Genomic DNA, 26,102 nt, shown 5'->3' on the forward strand with positions numbered 1-26,102 from the left:
AATTGTGAGAATCCCCTCACAAATCTCCTATAGTACGTGCAAATGCCCAAGAATCCCCTCAACTCGGTCACATTCTTGGGCGTAAGCCAATCCAAGATGGCCCTAATCTTCTCCTGGTGTACCTTCACTCCATCCTTCCCTATCATGTGCCTAAGGTACAACATCTCAATCAGTCCAAACTCACATTTGGACATCTTCACATACAATTGTTGCTCCTCAAGTATGCAAAATACTTCCTCTAGGTGTTGGAGGTGCTCCTCCCAAGTCTGGCTATAGATAAGAATGTCATCAAAGAAGACAAGGACAAAACGCCACAACTTCCCATGGAACACGTGGTTCATATAGGACTGAAATGTGGCTAGTGTGTTGGTTAGCCCGAAGGGCATCACCAAAAACTCGAAGTGACCATAATGACAGCGAAAGGCAGTCTTGGGGATGTCCTGCTCCCTCACCCGCATCTGGTGATATCCCGAGCACAGATCTATCTTAGAGAAGTATTTTGCTCCTCTAAGCTCGTCCATCAGCTCATCAATGTGTGGGATGGGGTATCTATTCTTCAGCGTCTTGATGTTAAGAGTTGTGTAGTCTATGCACATGTGGAGGATCCCATCCTTCTTCTTCACCAACACTATGGAAGAAGCAAAGGGACTCGAACTAGGCCTGATATGCCCCAACTTCAGCAACTCATGTATCACCCTCTAATCTCGTCTCGATAGGCTTTTGGGTGCCTATAGGGGATGGTAATAACTTCATGCACCCCTTCCTCCAGCTCAATAGTGTGCTCGAACCCTCTGTCTGATGATCTGCCTGGAGGAATCTCCCCGAAACCCCCTAATGCCTCTCCAGCAAGGCCAAAATGTTTGGATGCACAGGTCGTGTCTAAGGGGGGTAGGAGTGCATACCCCTCGACACTACCAACTTCCCATCTAGGCCCATAAACTCCATCTCAAGCTTCTGCTAGTCAATGGTGACTCGCCCCAATGAGTACAACCACTGGACACCCATCACCACATTGTTGTCCAGGACATCTACTACAAAGAAATGGTCAATAACAGAGTAGTTCCCCATAGTTACAGTCAAGCTGGGAACATACTATGTGCATTGCATCGTCCAGTCTCCAGGCACCAACACTAAGAACCCCTCAAATGTCTCTATATGTATGCCCCTCCGGTTTACCATCTGGGTATCACTAAAATTGTGTGTAGCCCCACTGTCCAGCAACACTGAGACACGACGTCCCTGCACTGTGCCTCTAATCTAGAGGGTCAAATATTTTGGAACTTCCCGAAGTGAAGCTAGCACGCCCCTAGACGGAGCGAATAGTCCCCTGCCCTAAGGGGGTGTTGTTGCTCCTCCTACAAACTATGGCCCTCCATCCACGTGGCCCCCCTATAACTCCACCTCCTCCTCTAGCTCACTATCTGAGTATACCTCAATGTAATGGGCCTTGCCCTTGGTACACTTGTGCACTGGTGCCCAAGGCTCCTGGCATGTGAAGCACAACTTCCTCCTCCTGAGGTCCCTCCTAGCCTCATCATCCAACTGGTTGCGTCCAGTCTCTCTCTGAGGTGGGTGAATGTCTCGGCTTCCCTAAGGAGCAGTGGACTTCGTGGGTACGAAGGCCCTGGTCTTGGGCACTGCATCAATCATGTCTCAGGTCCTGGAAATAGCATCCAATAAGGACGTGGGTTTATAGGCCCTCACCCATCCATGCAGTGGCTCAATAAAACCCCTCCACAAACAACATAATCAATCGAGCCTCCGAGATATCAAATACCATCATGGCCAGCCTCTGGAACTCTAAAATGTAGACCTTTGCACTGCCTGTCTGCCTCAAGTGGGCCAACTCCCTGAAATGTAGCTCAAGGTCCTTCCTCTCGAACCTCTCAATCAGTCTCTTGGTGAACTCGGTGTAAGAGGTGATGTGAATGTGCCCCAATGTAATCAACCCGTGGTACCACCACTCTTGTGCATCCCCCTCTAGATGTAGCGTAGCAAACAGGATGGCATCAGTATCCCGCATGGGGTTCAGGTGAAAGTAGGTGCCTAGCTTCTGAACCCATGCCCTGGTCGAACTCTTGGCCGACCCATCAAAGTTAGGGAGTGTAACCTTCCCCGCTATCTTTTGCACCTCCTAGTTCGACGATCCCCTCTATAGTGCGTTCCAACTCCAGTAGTGTGTCTTTCTTTGAGGTGGATGTATTCCCCAAAGGACATCACTCTCCTAATCTTGGGGTCTAACCCCTCATACTCATCAATGCCCGATGCAACTAAGTTAACCAAATCTGTAGCTGGGTCAAGTTCTCTCTCCGGTTCTGGATCATCCACAAAATGGGGAATAGTAGGACGCCCTGTTTGGCCACGCAGAGGAGTGTAAATGGGCTGATACATACGGCTTCCTCCCCCTACTCTGGAACCTCCATCCCCATGGGATTCTGCCTCTGGCCTCCCATTCATCTGCAAGCCCATCATCTGTTGAATCATGTCCATCATCAACTGGCCCTCCCTCAACATCTATTGATTCGTCCTCAGTAGCTCCTCCATGACCTGGTTTTGTCCTCCCTGCCTAGGTTGTTTGTTACCCTCTAAGTTCTCCTGGTTCTCTATGCCTTCTCTGAAGTTCTCTAACTCGGTATCTGAAAGTGGGTCTCGTGCTCCCTCTCTACCACGACCTCTACCTCTTCCTCTTCCATGGCCCCTCTAGAAAACCACTCCTTGGTATCTAGGTGGCATCACCTGCTCTTGTTCCCCACACTAGCCAAGAACATGCTCTGATACCATTGTAATATTCCTAATGGAAATATTCAGTAGAATACCAAAAACATGCACTAGCTACAGCATATGAACAAGCACAAAATTTTGTAGAATGAAACAAGCATGCACAAATTAAAAACCCACAATGCAGCAACAAGAAATCTGAGCCATTTTATTGATAATGTGTTGGAATTCAATTACAATAGGTGGTGGAAAGTGTGCACTTGGGCTTGCTATGAAACCAAGCAATACTTAGGTGAAGATAGCTTAAGTTTCCACGCAAATGGCTCCCACAAGCTGTACGCTGCACCCAAAAATTACCTGCTCTGTTGTTGTAGATAAACTGGAGTTTGAGGGGTCAAAACACCTCCAAAAATTTTGCAAAATTAGGTGTGTTCTCCTTGAGGCTAGTCCGGCAAAACCTAGAAAGGAATTGGGCTAATTCCGACCTCCCAGAATTACCCAATTTTTGTGCTACGCCCCCCTTGTCAAAAATTATGTCCCCCAAAATCCCAACTGTTGTAGATGGCCCTTATCACTCCTCAATCTGTTGTAGAAATGCTTCAAAAATGGTCTCCAAAAGAGAGAGAGAGTTTCTTCCCCAAAACCCGGCTCAAGAGGGAAAATCCCAGTTCCACGAATTTCTGCCCAGTGACCCCCTGCGCAGGCCCAAAGATGACAAATTCGACCCTCTCAAAGTAGCAACCTCTAGCTCTAAAAATTCCCACAAGTGTTGGTCCACCCCTAATGAGATTCCTCCAAAATTCTCCAACCAAAATTTCCTTGGAAACTCACTCTATTAAGTGGTACAATTTTGCTCCTGCGTCCTCCCTGGAGTACGAATTGGTTGATAAAAAACGCTGAAAGGCACCACAATCTCCCATAATTTCCCTCCCCACAAAATTTAGAAATACCTCCCTAGGGTGGCACTCAAGGTCTACCAAAAAAAGGATGAGTTTTCTCCTTGGAAAACGTTGGTGCTAAATAGCGCTTGTGACTCAGCTGAACAGCTAGAGCAACATTGGTAAACGTCAAGTTATCAAACGGTCCCAATAGTTGCCCTCCTATTTATATTTGTTTACTTCCTTCCCTTTGTGGGCCCCTCCACCAAATATTCGACCTCCCTTAGCCAAATCGACTTTTTTCCTCAAGGGATGTGTATTTCATGTGAGGATGGCCCCCACATTACACCAACTCAAATTCTTGACCCACTTTTCCTAAGTTGGTGTCCAAAAATGGTGTTGGTTTCAAAATTGCAAAGTTGTAATTCTTCCCTTAACAAAATTTATTGAAAAGGGACATTACACCAAGTGGCACAAAAGGCTTCCAATTCAAAGGAAGCAGCCATGGCAGCAGATGTAGTTCCAGGATCAAAGCTAGTTCTAGGTGACAGAAGTATCTTCCTTGCTAAGAGGGAGTATTGATGTTTGCAGCTCAAGTAGTTACTTATGCATAGGCCTAAGAGTCCAACCGTGAAGAAGTCGCCTAGAGTTTCCTTAGGACACTTGCTCAAGTATTGAGTAAGTTGTTATTGTAACTTAGACTAAGTCTTAGGAAAAGCACTTAATTAGTTATGTTGGCTAGTGAGCTAAAGAAACTTAGAAAAAATGGATTACTTTAGTGAGTAAGGCAAGATCTAATCTCAACCATCCATCATTTTAAAGATTAGGGTTATGGATTCAGCTCAACGAAAAGTTATAAAAGCAAGGCTAATTAGAGGAGAAGGACAGAGCATACAACAGCACAAGCCATTGAGAGAGGGACTTTCTCAAGTGAGGAGTGGGATACTCAAGTGTGTTGGGTCCAAAGAAGGTGCAGGGATACAAAATTGGAGATCCAGATCAACCAAGCTTCAAGGACGGATCTAGAGCCTAATTAGCTGGGCCAAATCCAAGGGATGTTGTAAATGTACTTTCCTTAGTTGGACCATTATCCCAAGATGGGAGCCCAAGTAGGTCTAGATTATTAAGTAAATCAAGAACTGTTGATTGCGCAACATTTGGATGTGTCACATGTTATTGAAATTGGTTAACATTTTTTCTTCCGCTAAATAATTGTGTTAAAAAACTATTTGTTCTTTATTCAGTAGATCTATAATAATCTATTAAGAACTAATCGGCAAGTGCTAGGTTCAGGATTTAACAAGGTAGAGTATACAAGTGATAGAGTTTTGCCCATAACTTCAACGTAGAGAATTGATTGGCATACACAAAAGCATGATATTTAGAGTTAGAGACTTGGCATAGTGGTTTTTCTTTTACTCACTAGAAGTATCACTTATTATTTTTATTGCATTGTCATATGGATCCCAGTGTTCAGGTACAAAGAAGGTACTGGCCAATCATCTAGAGCAAGGGTCGTTGACAACAAAGACCTTACAATGATCAAAAAGACAGAGGAGAACTGATATCCTTGTATAAAGCAGAGCATAGAGGCCTAGTTGCCTTTCTAAAGACAAAGCACTTTGTACAAGCCTGAGAAAAAAACTTAGAAGAGACTAATCCAAAGGATCCATGCTGGTGAAGTGAGTGGGTTGTAAGTCCCTCGTTAACGAATCACAATATGTGTAAATATGAATAAGAGATGTATATTAATACTCAGCTTATGAGGTAAGGTGCTTTCCCTAAGAGGGGTTATTGGGACTTCATTGAGTTCAACAAACCTTGAAATATAGTATAAAATTACAAATAATGTTGGTTTTGGCCTAATGTGAAGAATACGCCAGTTTTTAACATCACCTCTTAATCTTAATAGGGGACCATGACAAGAAGGTATTACATCACAAGAATGCACCCTTAATGTTGATAAAAACCACATAAAAAAGGCATGCCATATCATCTTCCCCATCAAACGCCATATCACTCCCTTAGGTACCCTATAGAGTCATCATAGCAGCAACTATGCTTCAAAGCGACAAAGGATGACACAGATGCAATTCAATGGACATGTCATTGACCATGGAAATAAGGGCTAATGCAAAGGAGACTCTCACTGGTCATCTGATGGGCCTACAAGAAAATCAACATATGTAAGTATGGACATGGTCCACTTGGGCATAAGCCTTGACTTGGCCAAAGTAAGAGTAGTTGGAGTAGATGGATCACTCAATAAGTCACATCATCATCATTGAACTACTCATCCATCGCAAGAGGGTAGAAATGACCATATCATATAGAAGCAGTACGAGGTTGGAGCAAGACAAAAGTCATTTCTAAGGTTCTCATTGACCCCAATTTGTATTGTAGGAGCATCAAAAGAAGCATCCTTGTCTCCCTTTTTAAATCTCAGCTAGAGATTTGAATTCCCTGAAATTCTCAAACACCTCATTGTTGAGAAATATAGCTCAAGCAAGAGCTTCTTCACAAGTTAAGTGCGAACTTGTGAGAGAAGTAGTTCAAGACAACTCCTAGTGACCACTTACTCCTAGTCTTAGAAATCTAAATATATTCTAGAATATTAGTCAGTTAGATTTGTTCTAATCTTAGTTGTACAGCTCATTATTGAGATAAGTTGGTTGCTAGGCTTAAAGAGCTTAGTTGCTAAGATATGGGAAATTAGTTGTTAGGATTTAGGAGATTAGTTATCTCTTTCATAGCATAAATAGGAAAAGATGGAAGAAGTTGAAGCACACATGGGAACACTAGGCAAGGCAGAGACCAAAAGAAGGAGGAGTGTGCATTTGAGATAAGATAAGATAAAATAGCGTTATTAATGTCCAACAAATGACCACAAAAGTAGGTCAATGGGACTAATGGATACATCTAGTACGAGTACAATGTGGTAGTGCAACTGCAACTCATGGAAAATTCCAAGCTAAGCATGCCCTGCTCACCTTCATCCCTCTGCCAACATTGACCAGGCCTCCCTATAGCCCTCATCTTCACCTATAGGCCTACGGCCTGACTTCCTTTGTGGTGGCAGATATACCTCCCAAGCTAAATGAAGTAAAGAAGGATACAAAAATAGGACAGCCTCATAAACATGTATGTAACTAGATCAAATCCCCCCAATAATGTAGATTCTAGAAGACTAAGTGAATACGTCTAGGGCTGGAGGTCAATAATGTCAAGAATGCCTAAGTCTGATAACTAGTAGTGGGAGGGGTGACAATGGCGTTGGCTCGCTATTGGAGTCCTCTGGATCCAACAAGGTGTTTGGTTGCACAATCCTGGGGGATGTAGGAGTAAGGGATACTCCTAGCATCTGAGGCGCAAGGGATACTCCTAGCAATTGAGGCCAAAGGAAAGAAGCTCTGAATAAATCATTGGCTTCTATGCTAGGGCTAGGGAGGAGTATGTCGGGGGGCCACCTAGCTCACGAACCACCTGGAACTAATCCCTCTGACACTCTGGATGTGAGTGAACCGATGCGGTATTTGGCACATTCGCAATGATCTCGAGGATACCAATTGGCCTCCTAAAGAGGGGGGGGCACGAGGTCTCACTAATCTACTATCTAAAATACTTTGGAGTTCAACTCGTCACTTGTTGCTTCAATCAACCGAATCAATTTGAAAGTATGATGTGATCGTTGGAATCATCGCCGAGTTAGACGAGTATGCAGGATCTGAGATTTGTGTCTAAGTATCTCCCTGATGAAGAGGGATAGGCATATCTGGTTAGGATATGAGAAGAACGTTAAGAGGGATCCTCTTGACTCTCTATAGAGGCAGTAGTAGCACCCTCTGATATTGCAGTATAGGGGTCATCTAAAAACGAGGTGTTGCTCTGTCTCTGGCTCCCAAAGGTCACAAACCTGGCAAATCCTATCAGATCTTGGTATATGGTGGTCAGTATCCGCTCGAAGTTGATGAGAACCAACCCAAAGTTGGCGTAAAGGGATCCTGAGTGAGTGCATTCAATGTCTGTGCGTGTGTGAGGAGAGACAATGATGCCATCTTGTAACTCCAGAAAATGCTCAAGGTAGAAAGACATCTTCGAGCCCAGGCCCATCGGGGGGGATTCCAAGTGACCTAAATGTACAATTTATAGATATCCTCTTTGATGGACTAATTCAGTACCTATATAGGTGGCACAAGATGGCTCAGTACAACAAGGCAGAATCAAAAGGGGGGAAGACGCTCTAGGGAGATGACCAATGTCTAGAGAAGTCGAGAAACATCTAAGAACCAACCTTGTGTCCAGCCTAAGGGGTGAGCCAAAGCTAGAGCCTCCGAGAAACAAATTGCAAGGTATGGGTACCAGTCTATCTTGACAACTAGATCTCTAAAATATCGGACTTTGTAGAGGAAAGAAACCAAGCGAAAGATGACATCGAGGCAAAAGGGGTGGGCACCAAACTCAACCTGAAGGATTGTAAGTTTGTGCCTGAGAAGCAAGGTCTTGACCTTCTCCATCTAGGCCAATCTTTCTTTACCAAGCTCAACCCCTAGATCTCGGAGCCATATAAGACCATGAGTCTAATAATTATGTCCATGAGGTAGAGTTTGGATGAGATGTCCTAAAACTGACTCTAGAAGCATTGTCTCTCAATAAGGGCTACGAAACCATACCCTTTGCTAATTCGAGGCTAGAGGGCATGTCGAATACCAAAAGAAGGTCCTGTCAACTCTACTCCCGTGTAGATGTAAGATATGGTGACCTCTATCACTTCCCCCGAAATTAGAGTTTTCTTCAAAGCATTGAATATCATAACCTTGGTTTTACCTAGGTTGACCATCAACTATCAAAGGTCACAACAGTTGGCCAGGTCATCGATCTGTCTTTGCAATCCCTTGGGAGTAGATGCCAACAAGACCAAGTCATCTGCAAAAAGGAACAAGGAGATCAACACCTGATGTAGAGGGCAACCATTCCCCTTCCTAGATATGCTCATGGGGAAAAGATTACAGCTGATCAATGTAAACCCTGAAGAGGGTGGGTTAGTTAGAGGGGGCACCCTTGTTTTACTCCAATGATACTCTAGATAAGGTCAGAAAGACCATGTGCCATCTTAAGGCGACTTGAAATTGACTCGTATAGCCTCATAATGGCTACCAGAAGGGTCTCAGATATGCCAATGTCTCGAAGCCTCTAGAATAATGCCTCCCTAGGCACAATATCAAATGCTTTCCAAAATTCTACAAAGCAACAATAGACTTTCAAAGAGCGGTGACAAGCCTTCTTAATAATGGCTCGAAGTGTGAAGATGTGGTCAATCATCTAGTAACTGGGGTGGAATGTTCATTTGAGGTAGCATCGGAGGTGCTCTAGCCACGAAATTTGGTGGAGAGGTTAGGGCACGTGAGATCTCCAATACCCAAAAAGGGTTTAGGCAGATTCTAAATAGTTAGGGAGATATTAAAATATTTAATATTTTTAATGGAGTCCCTAAGTCTAAACTTAGGGAAATTAAAATATTAATGTGAATTAATATAAAACTGTGTTAGAATGGTCCAAAAGACGTGGATCAATCCAGATCTAATCTTAGCCGTCGACTAGGGACTTAATCTCGGTCATTGATTTGTCAACGAGAAAAGTATAAGAGGAGGCTTGAGGGTCACTTGGAGAACACACCAGAGTGATCAGTCATTCTATTCTCTAGAGCGGGGTTTGCTAAGAGAGATAGAATCAGTGATCAATTACAGCGAGGGGTAGTGAGTACGAGGCAGAGAGGCAGGGACAGTGCCGAGAGACTAGCGTAGAAACAGAGAGAGGCAGACGCAGAGCCAAAGGAAGCCACGCAGAGGCAACAGAGACTACGCAATGCCAGAAGGGGCCTGCGTCATCCACGCAGAGGCTATAGGAGTGACGCAGAGAGCCAGAGAGGCTACGCAAAGCCTCAGTAGGCTGACACAGAGGCCAGTAGGGCTGTCGCTGGGCTTCAGATTGTGCTAGAGAGGGATTTCGTGTAGCAGGCTTTCTGAATACCTATTTCCGAAGAGAGGTATTGCTGCCATATTTTTTTATCTCTATCAGGTTAGCTAGTTTGGCACCTAGTGTACTCAGAAAAGAGTCACTTAATAATAAAACCCTCAAATAGTTGCACCGGTTTTCCCGCATTGGGTTTTTACGAGGACGTTAGTCCAAAAATAACAGTGTCAATTGTGTGCTTGTTTCTGTTTCCTTCAGTTGATGATCTGTAATGTGTTGAGCATGGACTTGTATTTATTTTCAGTATTTACATGGTAAATAACTTGTTAATTAACAGAACAAGTAGGTAGGAATAAATCAGTAAAGTGCATGGAGGGTTTCTAACGTGTCAGACTTAGAAATTCCAACATGGTATCAGAGCGTGGTTGCAGATCACAGGAGAACTGAGGACATCAGCAGAGCAGAGCAGCAGCAGCAAAAAACAGTTGTCCCGAGTGACAGAAGTTGTTCCTAGCAACAAAGCAGCAAGGAAGGGGTGACGCAGTGCCTACGTCATCAAGTTCGAGCCAAGAAGAAGTTGCGCAGAGGCTGGAGGAGGCAAGGACAGGCTCACGCAAAGGCCAGGAGGGCTGACACAGTTCGCTGAGAAAGCTAGTTTGCCGGTGCCAGGACTGCGCAGAGCCTAGGAGCTCTCACCTTCAGGTTGCTGGGGTTTAGGAGGTTGTGGGTAAGTTGCAGAGTGGAGTTGGTGGGGTACTGTAGTCAGAACAGTACCTAACAAGGCAAGGCCAAGGAGGAGGGAGTTGCTACCGAGGGTTTCTAGCCAAGAAATCCGGATCAGTGGTGCAGTTGCACAGACGATCAAAGTAGGGGGCATCTCGACATCGGCAGAAGGGTTTCCAGGAGGGAAATCAAGGCTCAGAGGGAGTCACATCGAGAACTTCCAAGAGGGAAGTAGAAGAGCAGCATGGCACTACACGGAGTAAGAGACCAGGACAGACTGGACAGAGCCTCAAACTTCGTAGTCTAGAAAGCCAGAATCTTATCCATACTTGACAGAAATCGTGTCAAGCACTTCGCCTTGAGGACGATAGCGATCCCAATTGACCCAACTGATAATGACAAGTATGAGGAGGCAATGGCGAGGGCCAAGAGCATCATCCTTGACGGGGTCAAGGACCATGTAGTACCACACATTGCCGAGAAGGAAACGGCAAATGAGATGTGGGAGGCCCTAAAGAAATTGTACCAACATACTTCTGTGCAGAGAAGGATGTTACTAGAAAATTAGTTGCGGTCATACCAGATGAAGAAGGGAGAACCAATCGACACCTTCCTCAGTCGATTGAATGAGATCCGGGATCAATTGACTTCCATAGGGGCCACGTCAGATCAGGAATTGATGGTGAGAACAACCCTGAACGCAGTGTCAAAATATTGGGAGGTATTTATCCAGAGTTTACTAGGCAGAGCAACCCTTCCACATTGGGAGGAAATGTGGGCGACTCTTTGCCAAGAAGAGATCAGAAGGCTAAGCAAGACGGGAAGCAGCGGCAAGGGGATCAGAGTCAAGCAGGAGGAGGAGGATGTTGCCCTAGCATCTGAAGGAAAGCAAGAGAAACAGAAGAAGAAGGACCTCTCCAAGGTCAAATGCTTCCACTATGGGGAGCTTGGTCATTATGCGACCCAGTGTCCAAGGAAGAAGAACAAGGGAGAGGCTTCCGAGACCAATGCAGCACCAGCAAGGACAAAGAAGGAAGTGGAGACAGACGATGACTGTGCCATGAGTGCACACACACCACTTGAGCGGAAGTGGTGAGACATCGAGCTGTAGTCAGAGAGACTAGAGGTTATGAGGGCAGGATCCTTGAGGTACCCAACCTCTTGGATTATACCTTGCTACGAGAGCCTCGAAGAGGAGTAGCAGGACTGGCAGATGTGGGTAGAGACAAATGCGGATGAAGCGACAGAGAGAGCTACAGTGCAGAATTCCCAAGACAGCGCGAGGCTAGCAGGCTGCAACAGTGCGAGAGGCACGGGAGTGTTGCACCAGTGCAGGATGGCACAGAGAGGTGTGCAACAGTGCGAGATGCAGGGAGTTGTTGCAGCAGCGCAAAGGTCAGAGAGGGAGCACTTGTCAGTGGCAAAGGGAGCTTCAGCATCAGGAGTACTCTAGCCTAACAGAGAGGTCAGAGTTGGGAGATCAGTTACTTACTTCTCAGTAACTGAGTTGCAGTGCAGCAGTTAGCAGTGGTAGTGCTATGGGCAGCATGATGAGAGGAGATGCAGTGCGGACACAGCGGTGGCAGTGGCAGGGCCATGAGCAACAGCACGGATGCAGAGGGAGCTATCGTACAGATGCAGCAATGGTAGTGCCAGAGATATGGGCAGCAGTACAGGATGCAGCAGTGCAGAGGATGATGGGCAGCAGGCCTGGCATCAACATAGGGACCAATGTCAGATAATCAGGGTGATACTCAGTAAGGGGTATTGCTAGAGCATAGTCCTCGCTAAGAGGGAGTGTTGATTTGGGGTAGCATCAGATGTGCTCTAGCCACGAAATTTGGTGGAGAGGTTAGGGCACATGAGATCTCCAATACCCAGAAAGGGTTTGGGCAGATTCTAAACAATTAGGGAGATATTAAAATAATTAATATTTTTAATGGAATCCATAAGTCTAAACTTAAGGAAATTAAAATATTAATGTGAATTAATATAAAATTGTGTTAGAATGGTCCAAAAGACATGGATCAAGCCAGATCTAATCTTAGCCGTCGATTAGGGACTTAATCTCGGCCATTGATTTGTCAACGAGAAAAGTATAAGAGGAGGCTTGAGGGTCACTTGGAGAACACACCAGAGTGATCAGTCATTCTATTCTCTAGAGCGGGGTTTGCTAAGAGAGATAGAATCAGTGATCAATTACAGCGAGGGGTAGTGAGTACGAGGCAGAGAGGCAGGGACAATGCCGAGAGACCAGTGCAGAAGCAGAGAGAGGCGGACGCAGAGCCAGAGGAAGTCACGCAGAGGCAGCAGAGACTGCGCAGTGCCAGAAAGGGCCTGCTTCATCCACGCAGAGGCTACAGGAGTGACGCAGAGAGCCAGAGAGGCTGCGCAGAGCCTCAGTAGGCTAACGCAGAGGGTTTCAGGCTGACGCAGAGGCCAACAGGGTTGTCGTTGGGCTTCAGATTGTGCTGGAGAGGGATTTCGTGGAGCAGGCTTTCCGAATACCTGTTTCCGAAGAGAGGTATTGCTGCCAGATTGAGGATTACAATCAACTAATGATACAAGGTGGGGTTCACCAACTCCGAATCTGAAGCATGCAGCTTCTTCCAATTGGTGATCATAGGAGTAGCCATAGGCCTGCAACCCTCCATACGAAATCTCATTAGTATGTCCCCTACATACCTGCCCTGGCCCATGAAGATATGCCCATCCTCCTGCCACCCCAAAAAAGTAATGCATCAATCCCAGATCTGTCATATCAAACTTTGAAGCAAGGTCCCACTTGCAATGTTGGATGAGTCTGCCCTCACCTATAATAAACAAGTCACCCATATATGGAACCAAAATGAGTGGATAGTCACCGACCATGATAAATTATAGGTTCGAATCTGCATCACTTTTTTGGAAAACCATCCGCTGCAAGTAAGAGTCTGTCCTCTTGTACCATGCTCTCAGTGCTTGCTTTAGTCCATATCAGGCTTTCTTAAGCCTACACACATGAGACTCTCTCCCATGCACCTCAAAGCCCTGTGGCTGCACAATGTACACCTCCTCTTGTATGACCCCATTGAGAAAGGCAATCTTCACATCCATCTAGTGAATCCTCCAATCCATCTCAACTGCTATGGAGATCACGGCTCTAATAGAGGTATAACGAAAAACTGATGTGAAGGTCTTCTCATAATCAACTCCCTCTACCTGTGAGAAACCCTACACCACAAAACCAACTTTGAACTTCTCCAAGCTGCCATTTGCAACATGTTTGATTTTGTAGAGCCACATGGAAGTCACTATTGACTTCCCCTTAGGTCTCAGCACTATCTCCCACACATCATTCTTCATGATGGAGGCATACTCCACCATGGCATCCCTCCAGATATGCTGACTAGCAGCCTCCTCGTAGATACCTAGCTCAGTGTCCACAACATCTCCCAAATAGCCACCCAACCTCTCTGGTGGTCCACTCTCCCTCACTTACCACTTAGATTTGCCCACTGCATCGTGTGCTTCCTTCAGGGTCTCATGAAGCCATTTTGGCTTCCTCTTCGGTGCAGTAGCCCCCTCAACTGGTATGTGAAATTCCTCCACTCTTCCTGATGAGGAAGCCCCTCTTGTGGTTTGCGGTAAACATATACTCTAAGATCCTGTGCCTAGTGATACTAGACTCTGTGAACCTGTCACCCCAACAGTAGGTGATACTCTTGACCATTGTGTACCACTTGAAGATCCTGATAATTGTGGTATGGCTCCCTGCTGAGGAGTCTACTGCTCTACCCAAACAACCTCCCGAGACCTCCTCAAGGCCCCCTCCTCAAATCTCACAACCCGCCTCTAGACAACTTTCCTCAGTGCAGGAACGTATATACAGTAGGCCTTGTTGGTCTCACTGTAACCCACAAAGATACCCTTCACCACAATGGGTTCCAGCTTCATCCTCTTCTCCTCAAGGACGTGAGAATATGTAAGGCACCCAAAAATCCTAATGTGCCCATTCTCAGGCTTCTTCCTAGAAAAAGCCTCCTTAGGAGTCTTACTCCACAATACTTTGTTCAAGCTCTTGTTCCATAGATACACTACAGTGTTACACGCCTCGGCCCATAAAAATAAAGGTAGTCTCTGATCATGCAACATAGCTCTAGTTGCACCCACTATGGCCCTATTCTTTCTCTCTGCCACCCCATTCTACTAGGGGTTTTAAGGCACTATGCAGTCCCTCCCAATGCCAACACTCCTACAGAACTCCTTCATCTCCTTGGAGGTATATTCACCCCCATTGTTTGATCTCAACACCTTGATCTTCTTCCCCGTTTGATTCTCCACAAGAGCCTTAAACTCTTGGAACCTCTTGAAGACCTGATCCTTGGTCTTCAGAAAGAAAATACAGGTCTTCCTGGAGTAGTCATCAATGAAGGTCACATAATACTCGTGTCCGCTCAATGATACATGAGACATAGGACCACACACATCAGAGTGTACCAAGTCTAAGATACCTACTACTCTATTGTCACTGCTTGGGAAAGGTGTCTTGGTATACTTTCCCAAAGCACACCCCCTACGCACACCATGATGCTCAATTTTGAACTCAAGTTAGCCTGTAACCATCTCCCTCAGCATCCTGAATGCTCCATGGTGCAAGTGGGCCATCCTCCAGTGCCATATGTAAAACTCACGATTGTTGGTCTGCACCATTGAGGCTCTAGTAGGCTGAAACATAAACCTATAAAGTCTCCCACTGCAGACTCCAATCACTCTAGCAAACTCGATATTGGATCCCTTGGGATATATAAGCACCTGTCCAGGTTCTCCTTGGAACACCACTACATACCCCCTATCCCTAATACTAGAGACTGAAATCAAGTTCTTCAGCCCTAGAACATAATGAACATTTGTCACTTTCAAAGGAGGTGATAAATCCCTCTGAAAGGATATTGTCCCCACTCCTACTGCTCTAACCTTGGAGTTATCTCCAAGCACAACCTCCAAGTCAATATCATCCTTTGTGAGACTCGTGAAGTGCTCTCTCACTCTAGTCATATGGCAAGAAGCTCCACTATCTACAAACCACACACCGGAAGACGTGACACTAGTGGCTAGGCTCGCCACTAAGGCAAACTCTGTGTCAAATATGAAGGCGAACTCATCCACCTTTGCCAAAGTTGTTATGCCCTTCTTGTTCTTCTTGTTGGGACACTGAACAGCATAGTGACCCAACTTCCCACAAGAAAAGCATTTCACTTTGCTCATGTCCTTCTCCTTGGCCTTCTGCTTCCCCTTCTGCTCCTTGGCTCCACTAAAAGACCCCTTTTGGCCTTCTTCTTGCCCTTCGCTATGAAGGCAACACTCTCCTCCTCATCTGGCCTACTACGCTGACTTCTACTCTTGGCACTCCTCCTGGTCTCCTCCTGGATGAAATCAACTCACATGCTGCTCTAGTCTGGAAAATGCTCTTTGGCCACAATGAATCCATCCCACTTCTTGGTGAAACCATCTAGTGCCATCCTGAACAACTGGTCCTCGGGATAACCTCTCCCACCGCAGTAAACTCATCTCTCACCTTTTTGATCTTGGTGAGGTATGAGGCCTCAATGCCAGTCTTGGTCATCTTGGTGCTTCTTAGCTTCCGCCTCAACACCATCTTCCTATTCTCATTGGAACTCTGGTGTAGTGTGACTAGGTAATCCCATATCTCGTAGGTAAATTTCATTCCTATCACATAAGGGAATAGGTGGCCTTTGATGGCATCAAGAATGACTCTCCTTTCCTTCACATTCCGCTTGTTGAAACCATCTAGTGCCTTCACATTTCGCTTGTTGAAACCATCTAGTGCCTTCACATTCCGCTCGATGAAACCTCTAGTGCCACCCTAACCAAATGGTCCTCGAGATAACCTTTCCCACCGCAGCAAACTCATCCCTCACCTGTTTGATCTTGGTGAGGTATGAGGCCTTAGTGTCAGTCTTGGTTATCTTGGTGCTTCTTAGCTTCCGCCTCAACACCATCTTCCTGTTCTCATTGGAACTCTGGTGTAGTGTGACTAGGTAATCCCACATCTCGTAGGTAAATTTCATTCCTATCACATGAGGGAATAGGTGGTCTTTGATGGCATCAAGAATGACTCTCCTTGCCTTCACATTCCCGCTGCAGACTCCAATCACTCTAGCAGACTCGATATTGGATCCCCTGGGATATATAAGCACCTGTCCAGGTTCTCCTTGGAACACCACTACACACCCCCTATCCTTAATACTAGACACTGAAATCAATTTCTTCAACCCTAGAACATAATGAACATTTGTCACTTTCAAAGGAAGTGATAAATCCCTCTGAAAGGATATTGTCCCCACTCCAACTGCTCTAACCTTGGAGTTATCTCCAAGCACAACCTCCAAGTCAATATCATCGTCTGTGAGACTCGTGAAGGCTCTCTCACTCCATTCATACGACGGGAAACTCCACTATCTACAAACCACATATCAGAAGACATGACACTAGTGGTTAGGCTCGCCACTAAGGCAAACTCCGTGTCAAATCTAGAGGCGAACTCATCCACCTTTGCCAAAGTTGTTATGCCCTTCTTCTTGTTCTTCTTGTTGGGACATTGAAAAACATAGTGACCCAACTTCGCACAAGCAAAGCATTTCACTTTGCTCATGTCCTTCTCCTTGGCCTTCTGCTACCCCTTCTGCTCCTTGGCTCCACTAAAAGACCCCTTTTGGCCTTCTTGCCCTTCACTGTGAGGGCAACACCTCCTCCTCATCTGGTCCACCACGCTGACTTCTACTCTTGGCACTCCTCCTGGATGAAATCAATCCACATCCTTCTCTAGTCTGGAAAATGCTCTTTGGCCACAATGAATCCATCCCACTGCTTGGTGAAACCATCTAGTGTCATCCTGACCAACTGGTCCTCGGGATAACCTCTCCCACCGCAGCAAACTCATCTCTCACCTGTTTGATCTTGGTGAGGTATGAGGCCTCATTGTAAGTCTTGGTCATTTTGGTGCTTCTTAGCTTCCTCCTCAACACCATCTTCCTATTCTCATTGGAACTCTGGTGTAGTGTGACTAGGTAATCCCACATCTCGTAGGTAAATTTCATTCCTATCACATGAGGGAATAGGTGGTCTTTGATGGCATCAAGAATGAATCTCCTTGCCTTCACATTCCACTTGTTAAAGTCAACCAACTGAAGAGGATCAGTGGAAGGTTGCGCAGATTTCTCTCCTTCTAAGGGCCAAAGTTATCATCCCCACTCAATCTGTCCTCCACCCTCAAACCAATCGCCATGACCCTCACAGCCAACACAAAATCTCATATTTGAAAATCCCCAAATCTGCCTTCCTTTCAACAACCAAACTCTAGGTGTCTGAAGGTAGTTTAGGTCCATTGTTCACAGTTTTAGTAGAAGAAGTGCTTGTTGGTGGTTTTCTTGTCAGCTGAAGGTGTCATTGTAGTCTCATAGGCTTTGATACCATGTAGAAATTTTGAGTTCTATAGCCCTCCCAAATTCAAGGTTTTAGCATAAAGTTTAATGCCCTCAACCCCAAACTGTTAGCTGATATAAAACTTAATTCAAATTAATTTGAAACATACACAAGCTACTCTACATTTTTCATTATCGTTTCAGCTGATAAGTAAACAATGACAAGAACACATAGAATTTACACAGTGACTTTTGGTTTAATATGACCCTAGAAAAACCCACAAGGGGAAAACCAGTTTAAGGAGGATTATATTATTAGCTTCTTCTCAAGAAAATGTTTACAGCAATAAATACTATAAAATTGTACTTTATCTCCATTGGAAAGAGTATCACAGCCAGTTTGCTTTCTCTCTTCAATTAGTGAGCCTCCACTGTACTCTGCTGACTGAATTCTGGGTCACTGTACAGCTAGAATTTCTCTGAAATCGAGGCACTGAACAATCCATTGTTTCCTGAAAATCTGTGCCAATAAAATGACTCAGACTACCTTGAAACTCGGGACAATCAACCAGTTATTTAATGCACAGACCTCCTAAAAAAATTCGCACTGACAAGTCTGCATTCATTTCATTGATTTTTGTGCTCGCTGTCAGCAAATATATTTCCTGAGATTTGCACTGGTTGCTACAGGTACCCTGAGCTGTGTACAAAAGTCAGACTAGCTACCTGGAAATGTGTGCAACATTTCTCTCAACCTCTGCCACGAAATTTCTTCAACCAAACCTTTGTTTTATCCTTCAAATTTGTACAGAATAGCTCTGGCTATCTCCTAGAATTTTGTTCTGCCTTCCTTGAGCTTGAACTTAGCCACTAGGGAACTCGATCCTGCTGTAGCAATGGTGTTCTCAGCTGTAGAAACCCTTCTCCCTTAGCTATTCTCCACCTTTAGCTTTTCTCTCCTCCTCTCCAAATGCACATGAAGAATAATGAGAGATCTCCTGCCTTTTCACCCTTTTTGTTTCTCATTAAATAGGAGAACCCTAACCTTATTGATCAAGGGCTGAGGTTGGATCTAAACCCATGAGATCAATGGTGGATATAATTCCCTCACTTGACTCCCTTTTAATGAGGAGTCACTTTATAACTTTAGTTTTGTACCTTATACTTTTTCTCCACATAAAGTCTACTTTAAAAATATAAAGTGACTTTAATATTAGAAAGTACTTTAGTACTTTTTTTCATAAAGTCATTTTAAGACATAAAGTGACACTAATATAAAGTACCTAGTACATGTACCACATAAAGTGACTTTTTCCTCATCACTTTAATATAACCCATAAAGTCACATGCCAAAAAGGTAATTAAAGTGTCTTTCTAGGCAAAAAGGCTAATGCACTAGGAAACACCTCCTTGGTACCCTTATATTTTTACCAAGAACATCCCTTTCAGACTTTGCAGTGTTGGCAGAGTGGACAACATGGATCCGGGATACGGGAAATACTCATCGCAAAGCCAAGCAGTATCTGCAGACAGTAGATTTGTACTGGCAAATGAAATTCTCTTGGAACACATGTTATTGGACAACCAGAAATCTAGAAGGGACCTGCTACACACCCTAGATCATATGCATGGCCACATGAAACATTACGACTACAGGTTGGAACAAATAGATCATAGACTAGCCAAGGTTGAACAGCACCTCAAGATCACTCTAGCAGTTGCTAGTTCCTCTGCAGATCTAGTTGACCCAATTCCAGTTGTCGGCTTATAGTCTGAACCGCTCGCCTGACTATGTTATGGATCAAGTTTATGGTTTTCATTTTGTTGTGGATTATCTATTTGGCTAGATAGGCCAATGTCTCAGCATAGGTTTGTTTGGTGTTTAGTCTTTTTAGTTTTCAGTTATCTCTAGTATCCCTTCAAAGGGTGCAGTTTTGGTTGTGGTCTGACCTCCCCTACGAGACACTAGTGTGACTTTTGATAAACGTTGATGTAATTTCCTACTTTTTAGTGAGATAGATAGATAGATAGGCCATAGGCCCACCATCTATGGATCAGAAGTGTTGCGCTATGTGCATCTTGAAGGAAAGCGTCCAGTCAGTCCAATATGGCACGGTGTAGTTTGGATTCCTAGATGGAGGCTTGGAATTGGCTAAGGAAACATGGGATGCCATAATGTTCTTTTAGGGGCAGTTCAACTATTGGACTATATGGCTTAGGAGGAGCAACAAAATCCATGGGGCTTGGGATGGTGAGGTGTGGACACAAATCGAGTAACTACACCAACTTAGAGCTCAAATTATGTAAGACATCACCTTAGAGCATGACATGAGTACCCTTGAAGCGATCGCTTCACTTGCGTGGGCCTACGTGAGCTCATTGTAGGTTGCTTGTAAGGGCTTAGGCCAACATTGTCTTGTTGGCCTCCCTTACATCGCGCATATATATATATATATATGAAGGTGAAAGTCCTTTGCATTCATATCATTCACTCATTATATAGAGATGTGATCTTGAGGAGTGCCCACTCGTCTTCTCTTTCTCTCTTGGGCTTCCTTTGTACTTGATCTCTCTCTCTTGGAGTCTCTAAGGTTTCATCGTCTTCTTGGAGCATCTTGGAGCATCTCTTAGTCTAGGGTTAGGGTTTATCCCTTGGAAGTTTAGGAATAGGGATTTACCTTTGGTGAAGAAGAAGAGAAAAGGACATCTTGCCTTGCAAGACTTGTTGAAGTGATTGTAGTATGTTGGAGCTCCTTGGTTGATCTAGGGGTTTTCATTTTTACCTAGCTAGGGTTTTGGAGAGCTAATGGTTTGTACTAACCTTGAGAGGAGGCTATGGTATCTACATTAACTTCATCTTAATCATTTTTACCTAGCTAGGGTTTTGGAGAGCTAATGGTTTGTACTAGCCTTGAGAGGAGGCTATGGTATCTACATTAACTTCATCTTAATCATATTAATAAATTAATGAAGTGCTCAAATGTCCAAAACTTGTGCAATTTTCATATTTGGATTTCAGCCATATATGTTCTTCAGGTATTGTTATTTACAGCTATATATGCCTTGATTATTTGATATAAGCAAATGGACAATTTGTAGAGTGATTTGACTTCATCATTGAAGAACCTAAGGGCTATTCTTCTGCCATTATATCTATTGTAAGTGAATTTTTAGATCTGGTTTATGTGTGATATGCTGCCCTTAAGAGCGGAAAATTTATCTAGACAATTCAGTATTTTTCTCCTTGGATTGCCTAGAAGATTGCGCTGTTAGAGAGTGAAATATTGTATCTTTTCACTGCTTTTTTATACTCTATTTCATAACACCCCTAAGCTGAAATTCACAGGGTTAAGATCCAGGAATCCTCTAGTCAAAGACATGAAAATTTTGTTTTGCATTATAAGCCATTTTGCAGAAATTTCTACAATGAGTCTTTTCATTTTGAAGGATTTTGAGATTCCCTTTGCCCAGGTCAGACTCAGATTTAAGAGGTATTGAGATAGATGGGTTTGATCTCAAGGGGTTTATTAACCGATGTGAATATTATACCCGTAATTCCAACAATTATGGGGATCTGCAAAGTATTTAATGATATTAACTGATATTTTTTCTAGAAAAGTGTGTATACTTTCTCAAGATCAAATCAAAGACTCTTCAAACATTCAAAGAATTCAAGTATGGCTGAAAGGCAAAGTGGCAACCAGATCAAAGTTTTTAGAACTGGCAATAGACAAGGGAAGCAAGTACAAATCCAAACAGTTTTAGAAGTACTGTAAATTCCATGGCATCCACAGATAATAAACTTACTCTTATACTCCTCAGAATAATGGTAATGGAGAAAGGAAAGACAAAACAATTTTGTAGATGGTGCAGGGCATGCCTGTGAGATAGACCCCCAAACATAGAAATAATTTAACTGGCTAGAGATTACAGAAAAGGAGAGTCATTAACGTTTAAGAGGCAATAATAACTGATAGAAATAGCCTTCCCTGTATTAGAGATAATTAAAGAAATGCTTGATCTTTTAGTAAGGAAATTCCCACCTTTGAAGCAAGAAAATGATGGGTCGAAGGTTAATGTGCCTGAGCCTGAGGTGCTGATAAAGTTGGCAAGAGCCACAAATGATGACAAGATGATAGCTTAATAGTGCTTTTGATTGAGTACATTTCAGTATTTATTGGTGCACCCGTCAGGATGGCAGTAATAAATATTGGTACATATGCTCTTTCTGGTATTGCACTATGTGGTGATTTAGGTTTACTTAAACTAGCTTCATCTTGTCAGAATAATGCTAGCAAGCCCATATTTGGCATGATAGAGAAATAACTCACACCAATTCAATGACCTTTTGATTAGAAGCCCTTGAAGCTGCAAGTGGGGGGTATCTGTTCCAACAAAGTGACATAGGACTTGCACCTGGCCCCAACTACTGTTGTGTGCATTGGCGTACATCCACAAGCAGAAGCACAAGCATGAGAATGTCATTGATAGGACTTTAGCCCTAGTAGGGACCATATTAGCTACCCACATCCACCAACCAGACAAGCCACTGTTGGCAGGTGCTTTGTTAATTGATATTTTAATGTTGGCAGATAAATAGTTATTAAGGTATTATTTTCCTCTAGAGAGTGTTTGTGATGGCCTGCCTATGCAGCCCACTTTTGTATTAAATGTCATGTACAGTTTGTGATATATTAATAAAAAGTTTGAAACACTAGAAAAAAAGTAAGAAAATTCTCTAAGGAACTGAAATGAATTCTTCCAGACAAGTACGGTGAATGTAAGGGAGGCATTGAATCAAGAGAGGAAATCTATGAAAGAGTTTTCTCAATTTTTCTTGAGCATATTTTGTTCCAGGTCTTCTAAGTTTTTATAGATAAATGAATTGATTGTGTTTTAGCTTGAGGACCTTTTTGTTCGTAAGTCTGTTATTCTACCAAAATCGCCTAATCTTAATTAACCTGGCAGATCACCGATGCACTGTGGCCACAATGCATGCATGTATCATTTTGACCAACAAAAACATTTTATCTCTGAATAGTAACCATCAGATAAGATTGTCACTAAAATAAAAGATAAGAACTCTTTCAGTATGCGCGATTAAGCACAACTTTTTAATTAACCTATGCTTGAAGAAATCCCTAAAGGGCTCTACATTATGAGGCATATCCTGCTGGATTATTCCAGATCCCGGTCGAAGGTACCCTCCTAGATATCCTGTCAGGGTTCAAGCCAATGCAAGCCCCACCATAGTGCAGGCGGGCAAGTGGGTGAGCAGGAGGAGCAGAGACAGAGATGGCCTGGTCAGTTTTATGGCACTGCTTGACTGTCAATGATGATTAAGTGCCATGTTTCCCGTTGGCCATTTTAGAGGTGGCCAAAACACCCGCGGAGGAGACCAATGAATGCGGACCGCTAGTTTTGAACGAACCTCTACAGATGAACGACTGGCCCAAACCTAAAGATGATGACCCGGACCCTGCAGTTGTGGCAGTTTGTGCTGAATTTAATGATGATTATGCTTATTTCCAGCGCAACCCTTGCGGCAGAAATTAAGTGAATCTCATGGGTTTATGTTAAGCAGAATTGTGCCCATGATTTTGTCATTACTACTAGATCATGATGGATTTGTTACACATTCAAAGATTTTTTGATCAGTTTTTGGCTGTCTGAGTCTTGACAGGGCAGTTATTTGTGTTTCTTTATGACCTCGTGATGTTGCCTTTTTGTTTTTGCAACCCTATACATATTGTTATCCAAATTGGATCATGAAAAACATTAAAGCCAAAGAAATTATTAACAGGCTCGTGCACGAAGCTCTGTAATTTGTTTGTCATATCTAGCAGCTCAAATGGCACCCAACTCATAAAATGTTCTGTTTTGCTTAGTTCCGTTTGGCAAAAGCGTTCCAAAAGGGTGTAAAGCCGGAGTTTAATTTCTTTAATTCCAATGTGAAACAGAAATGACGATGGAATTGCGAAACCGATAAATTACATAGGGCTTCTGAAAGGTAGAAAAAAATAAACATTAACATGAGAAGGTTACCTGAAGAGAGTGCAGATGAAGCTGACGATTGCAGAGCAGAGCCATGCTCGTTTGTGCTGCTGGTAATGGGAGGCGAAAGGCAGGAGATAATAAGCTGCGTTTCGTCACAAAGTTCATCGCCATATTTTTCATTTTCAAGAAATACTAGCTATATGTACATCGATGATAGGGACAATGGATAACGAACGAGGGAATCTATGCAGTTCAGTTTTTGCACGGATGCTTGCTGACAGGGCCACATGCATTTTGAGTATAAGACGTTTCTCACTGATCCAAGGCTCTATGCCTAGGTGAGCCACCTTTTCAATCCCGCAGTGCATACCCATCTTGAAATTGTCCTTTCTATTTGCGAGTTCCCAAACTTAGCCGTAGAGATATATTAGCATATCCTTGAAATAGAGGAGGACGACATATAAAGGACCACCGTGCATTAACAAAAATGTCAATAACGAAAAGCTAAAAAAAATAGTGCCACGTGGCATTCACAAAATGTCAATGAAAAAAACAAAAATTCTGCTAAGTGGTATTGAAAAGGAGCCAATGAAGAGAAGTAAATAGATATTTCAAACATTACATATCTGTAAATAGAATTATAAAAATTTAAAGATATGGTTTACTCTTAAAGATAGGCAAGTAAAATAACAAATGGTTTATTAAATGGGGTATGTGTTTGAATAGGTGTTTTATAAATAACGAAAAGATAAAAAAAATTGTTATGGATAAGTTCCACAAATGTACTTGGGATAAGGAGCTAGGAAGAAAAAAAAAAGTATTATATTGAAGTGTTTAATCTCATTCATAGTCATCAACCAAAAGCATACATAGAGGTCAATATCTCTTGGAGAGCCAAAATTCGTATTGCTCAATTAACGACTAATTCTCATCAACTATGTTTTGAAACATGGCGCTGGAAAAGGCCAAAAGAAGTGTGGAAGGAAAGAGTATGCATTTTTTGTTCTTCCAGAAAAGTGGAAACAGAAAAGCATTTCATTTTAGAATGTGAGGCCTTTAAAGGCAACAAGGAAAGTTATGCAGATATGCTGGCAGCTAGCTCTTGGAATGATCTATTTAGTGAGGGGTTTGTCGAGAAGTTGGGAGCATTTATTGTGAAGCTTCACAGAAAAAGGGTTGAATACATCAAGCAGATGAAGAAACAATCTATCCCATAGGCTATCTTTAGCCTCGTGGATGTTAAAAGAATTTCTTTCTATTTACTAAATTTAATGGTCGAGAATATGTGTTTTATGTCGAGAGATTTTAAGTTTAAATTTAGAGGTTGGTAGAGTATGTATATTTTTATAGATTTTAGTAGTTACATGGTTGCATAAAGGTGGGTCACTTATATTTTCAACGATAAATTTTGATAGGGAACTAGCAACCTCCCTAGATATATGTGATAGCCCGCAAGCCACATGCATCAGGAACTAATAGTTCAACCTAGGACTAAGACGTTCGGAGACCACTGGAACTGGAGTCGAGATCCCAGACTCCAACGAGACACCTATCCTTTTGGCGTTACTATGACGGGTCAAGACTTTAGCAGTTAGACAGTTGCATAAAGGTGAGTCCCTTATATTACAAACCAGAGATCACATACACCAAATTGATGTTTGTCTTGGCCATGACCTTAAAATTAGATTATTATTAGATATACTCTTAGTGTTATAATGGTAGTGAAAAGGTTTGATCTTGAACCTTGCTTAGATTACTCCAACAAGTTATCAATTCATCATGGTTAAATATATATATATATATATATATATATATATATATATCTGTGTGTGTGTGTGGGCACACACGCGTAGTCTAACTAATAGATAAAATGGCAATTTTCAAGACATTTTTTTGTTAAATTTAACCAACATCTCACATAAATTTTTAAAAACTTGATTTAAGTTGTTTAGTCTATAGAATTTGATTGATTTTTAAATATTTGAATTTGAGTTGTTTAATCTACGGAATTTGAGTGTTGCAAAAGGCTTTTCAAGATGTTGAATCCATTTATGCATTTTAAATAACAAAAAATCACAATCCTACTCGAAATGTATAATCACCAGATTCTGATAAAGAGGTCATTTTGTTTATAACTTAGACTACGCCTATATATAAACAACATACATACACATATACATATATAAAGTAGGTTTGTGTCCAAATTCCATACAATATATTGTTTATGGATATTATTTTAGGTTATTTTTAAAATAAATATTTTTGAAAAATAATTATATGCCTCAATTTAATTAGTTAGAAAGCTCGATAAGATTAAAGAATATGTACATTTGTCTTTAGAGGAACTTCATTTGATGATAAATATGAATCAAACATTTTCTATGTAGAAGCA

General features: G+C 42.9%; 1 protein-coding gene across 2 annotated transcripts in view; it reads right to left on the reverse strand.

The window, feature by feature from the left end:
* The window catches only part of LOC149246620 (pterin-4-alpha-carbinolamine dehydratase 2, mitochondrial-like), a 151,434-nt gene extending 127,460 nt beyond the window's left edge, over nucleotides 1-23,974 (reverse strand). The window contains exon 1 of one of the 2 annotated variants that reach the window (XM_089455726.1): nucleotides 23,759-23,974. In XM_089455726.1, the coding sequence (XP_089311852.1) occupies nucleotides 23,759-23,890 (132 nt within the window). In that variant the 5' untranslated portion in view covers nucleotides 23,891-23,974. The remainder of the gene's footprint in view (nucleotides 1-23,758) is intronic. The other variant, XM_089455725.1, reaches the window with a different exon arrangement.
* Nucleotides 23,975-26,102: the final 2,128 nt, after the last annotated feature.

The sequence above is a fragment of the Pinus tabuliformis genome, chromosome 7 (genome assembly GCF_031772625.1).
Source record: "Pinus tabuliformis cultivar Carrire ecotype Pingquan chromosome 7, CPIR1, whole genome shotgun sequence".
NCBI classification, from domain to species: domain Eukaryota; kingdom Viridiplantae; phylum Streptophyta; class Pinopsida; order Pinales; family Pinaceae; genus Pinus; species Pinus tabuliformis.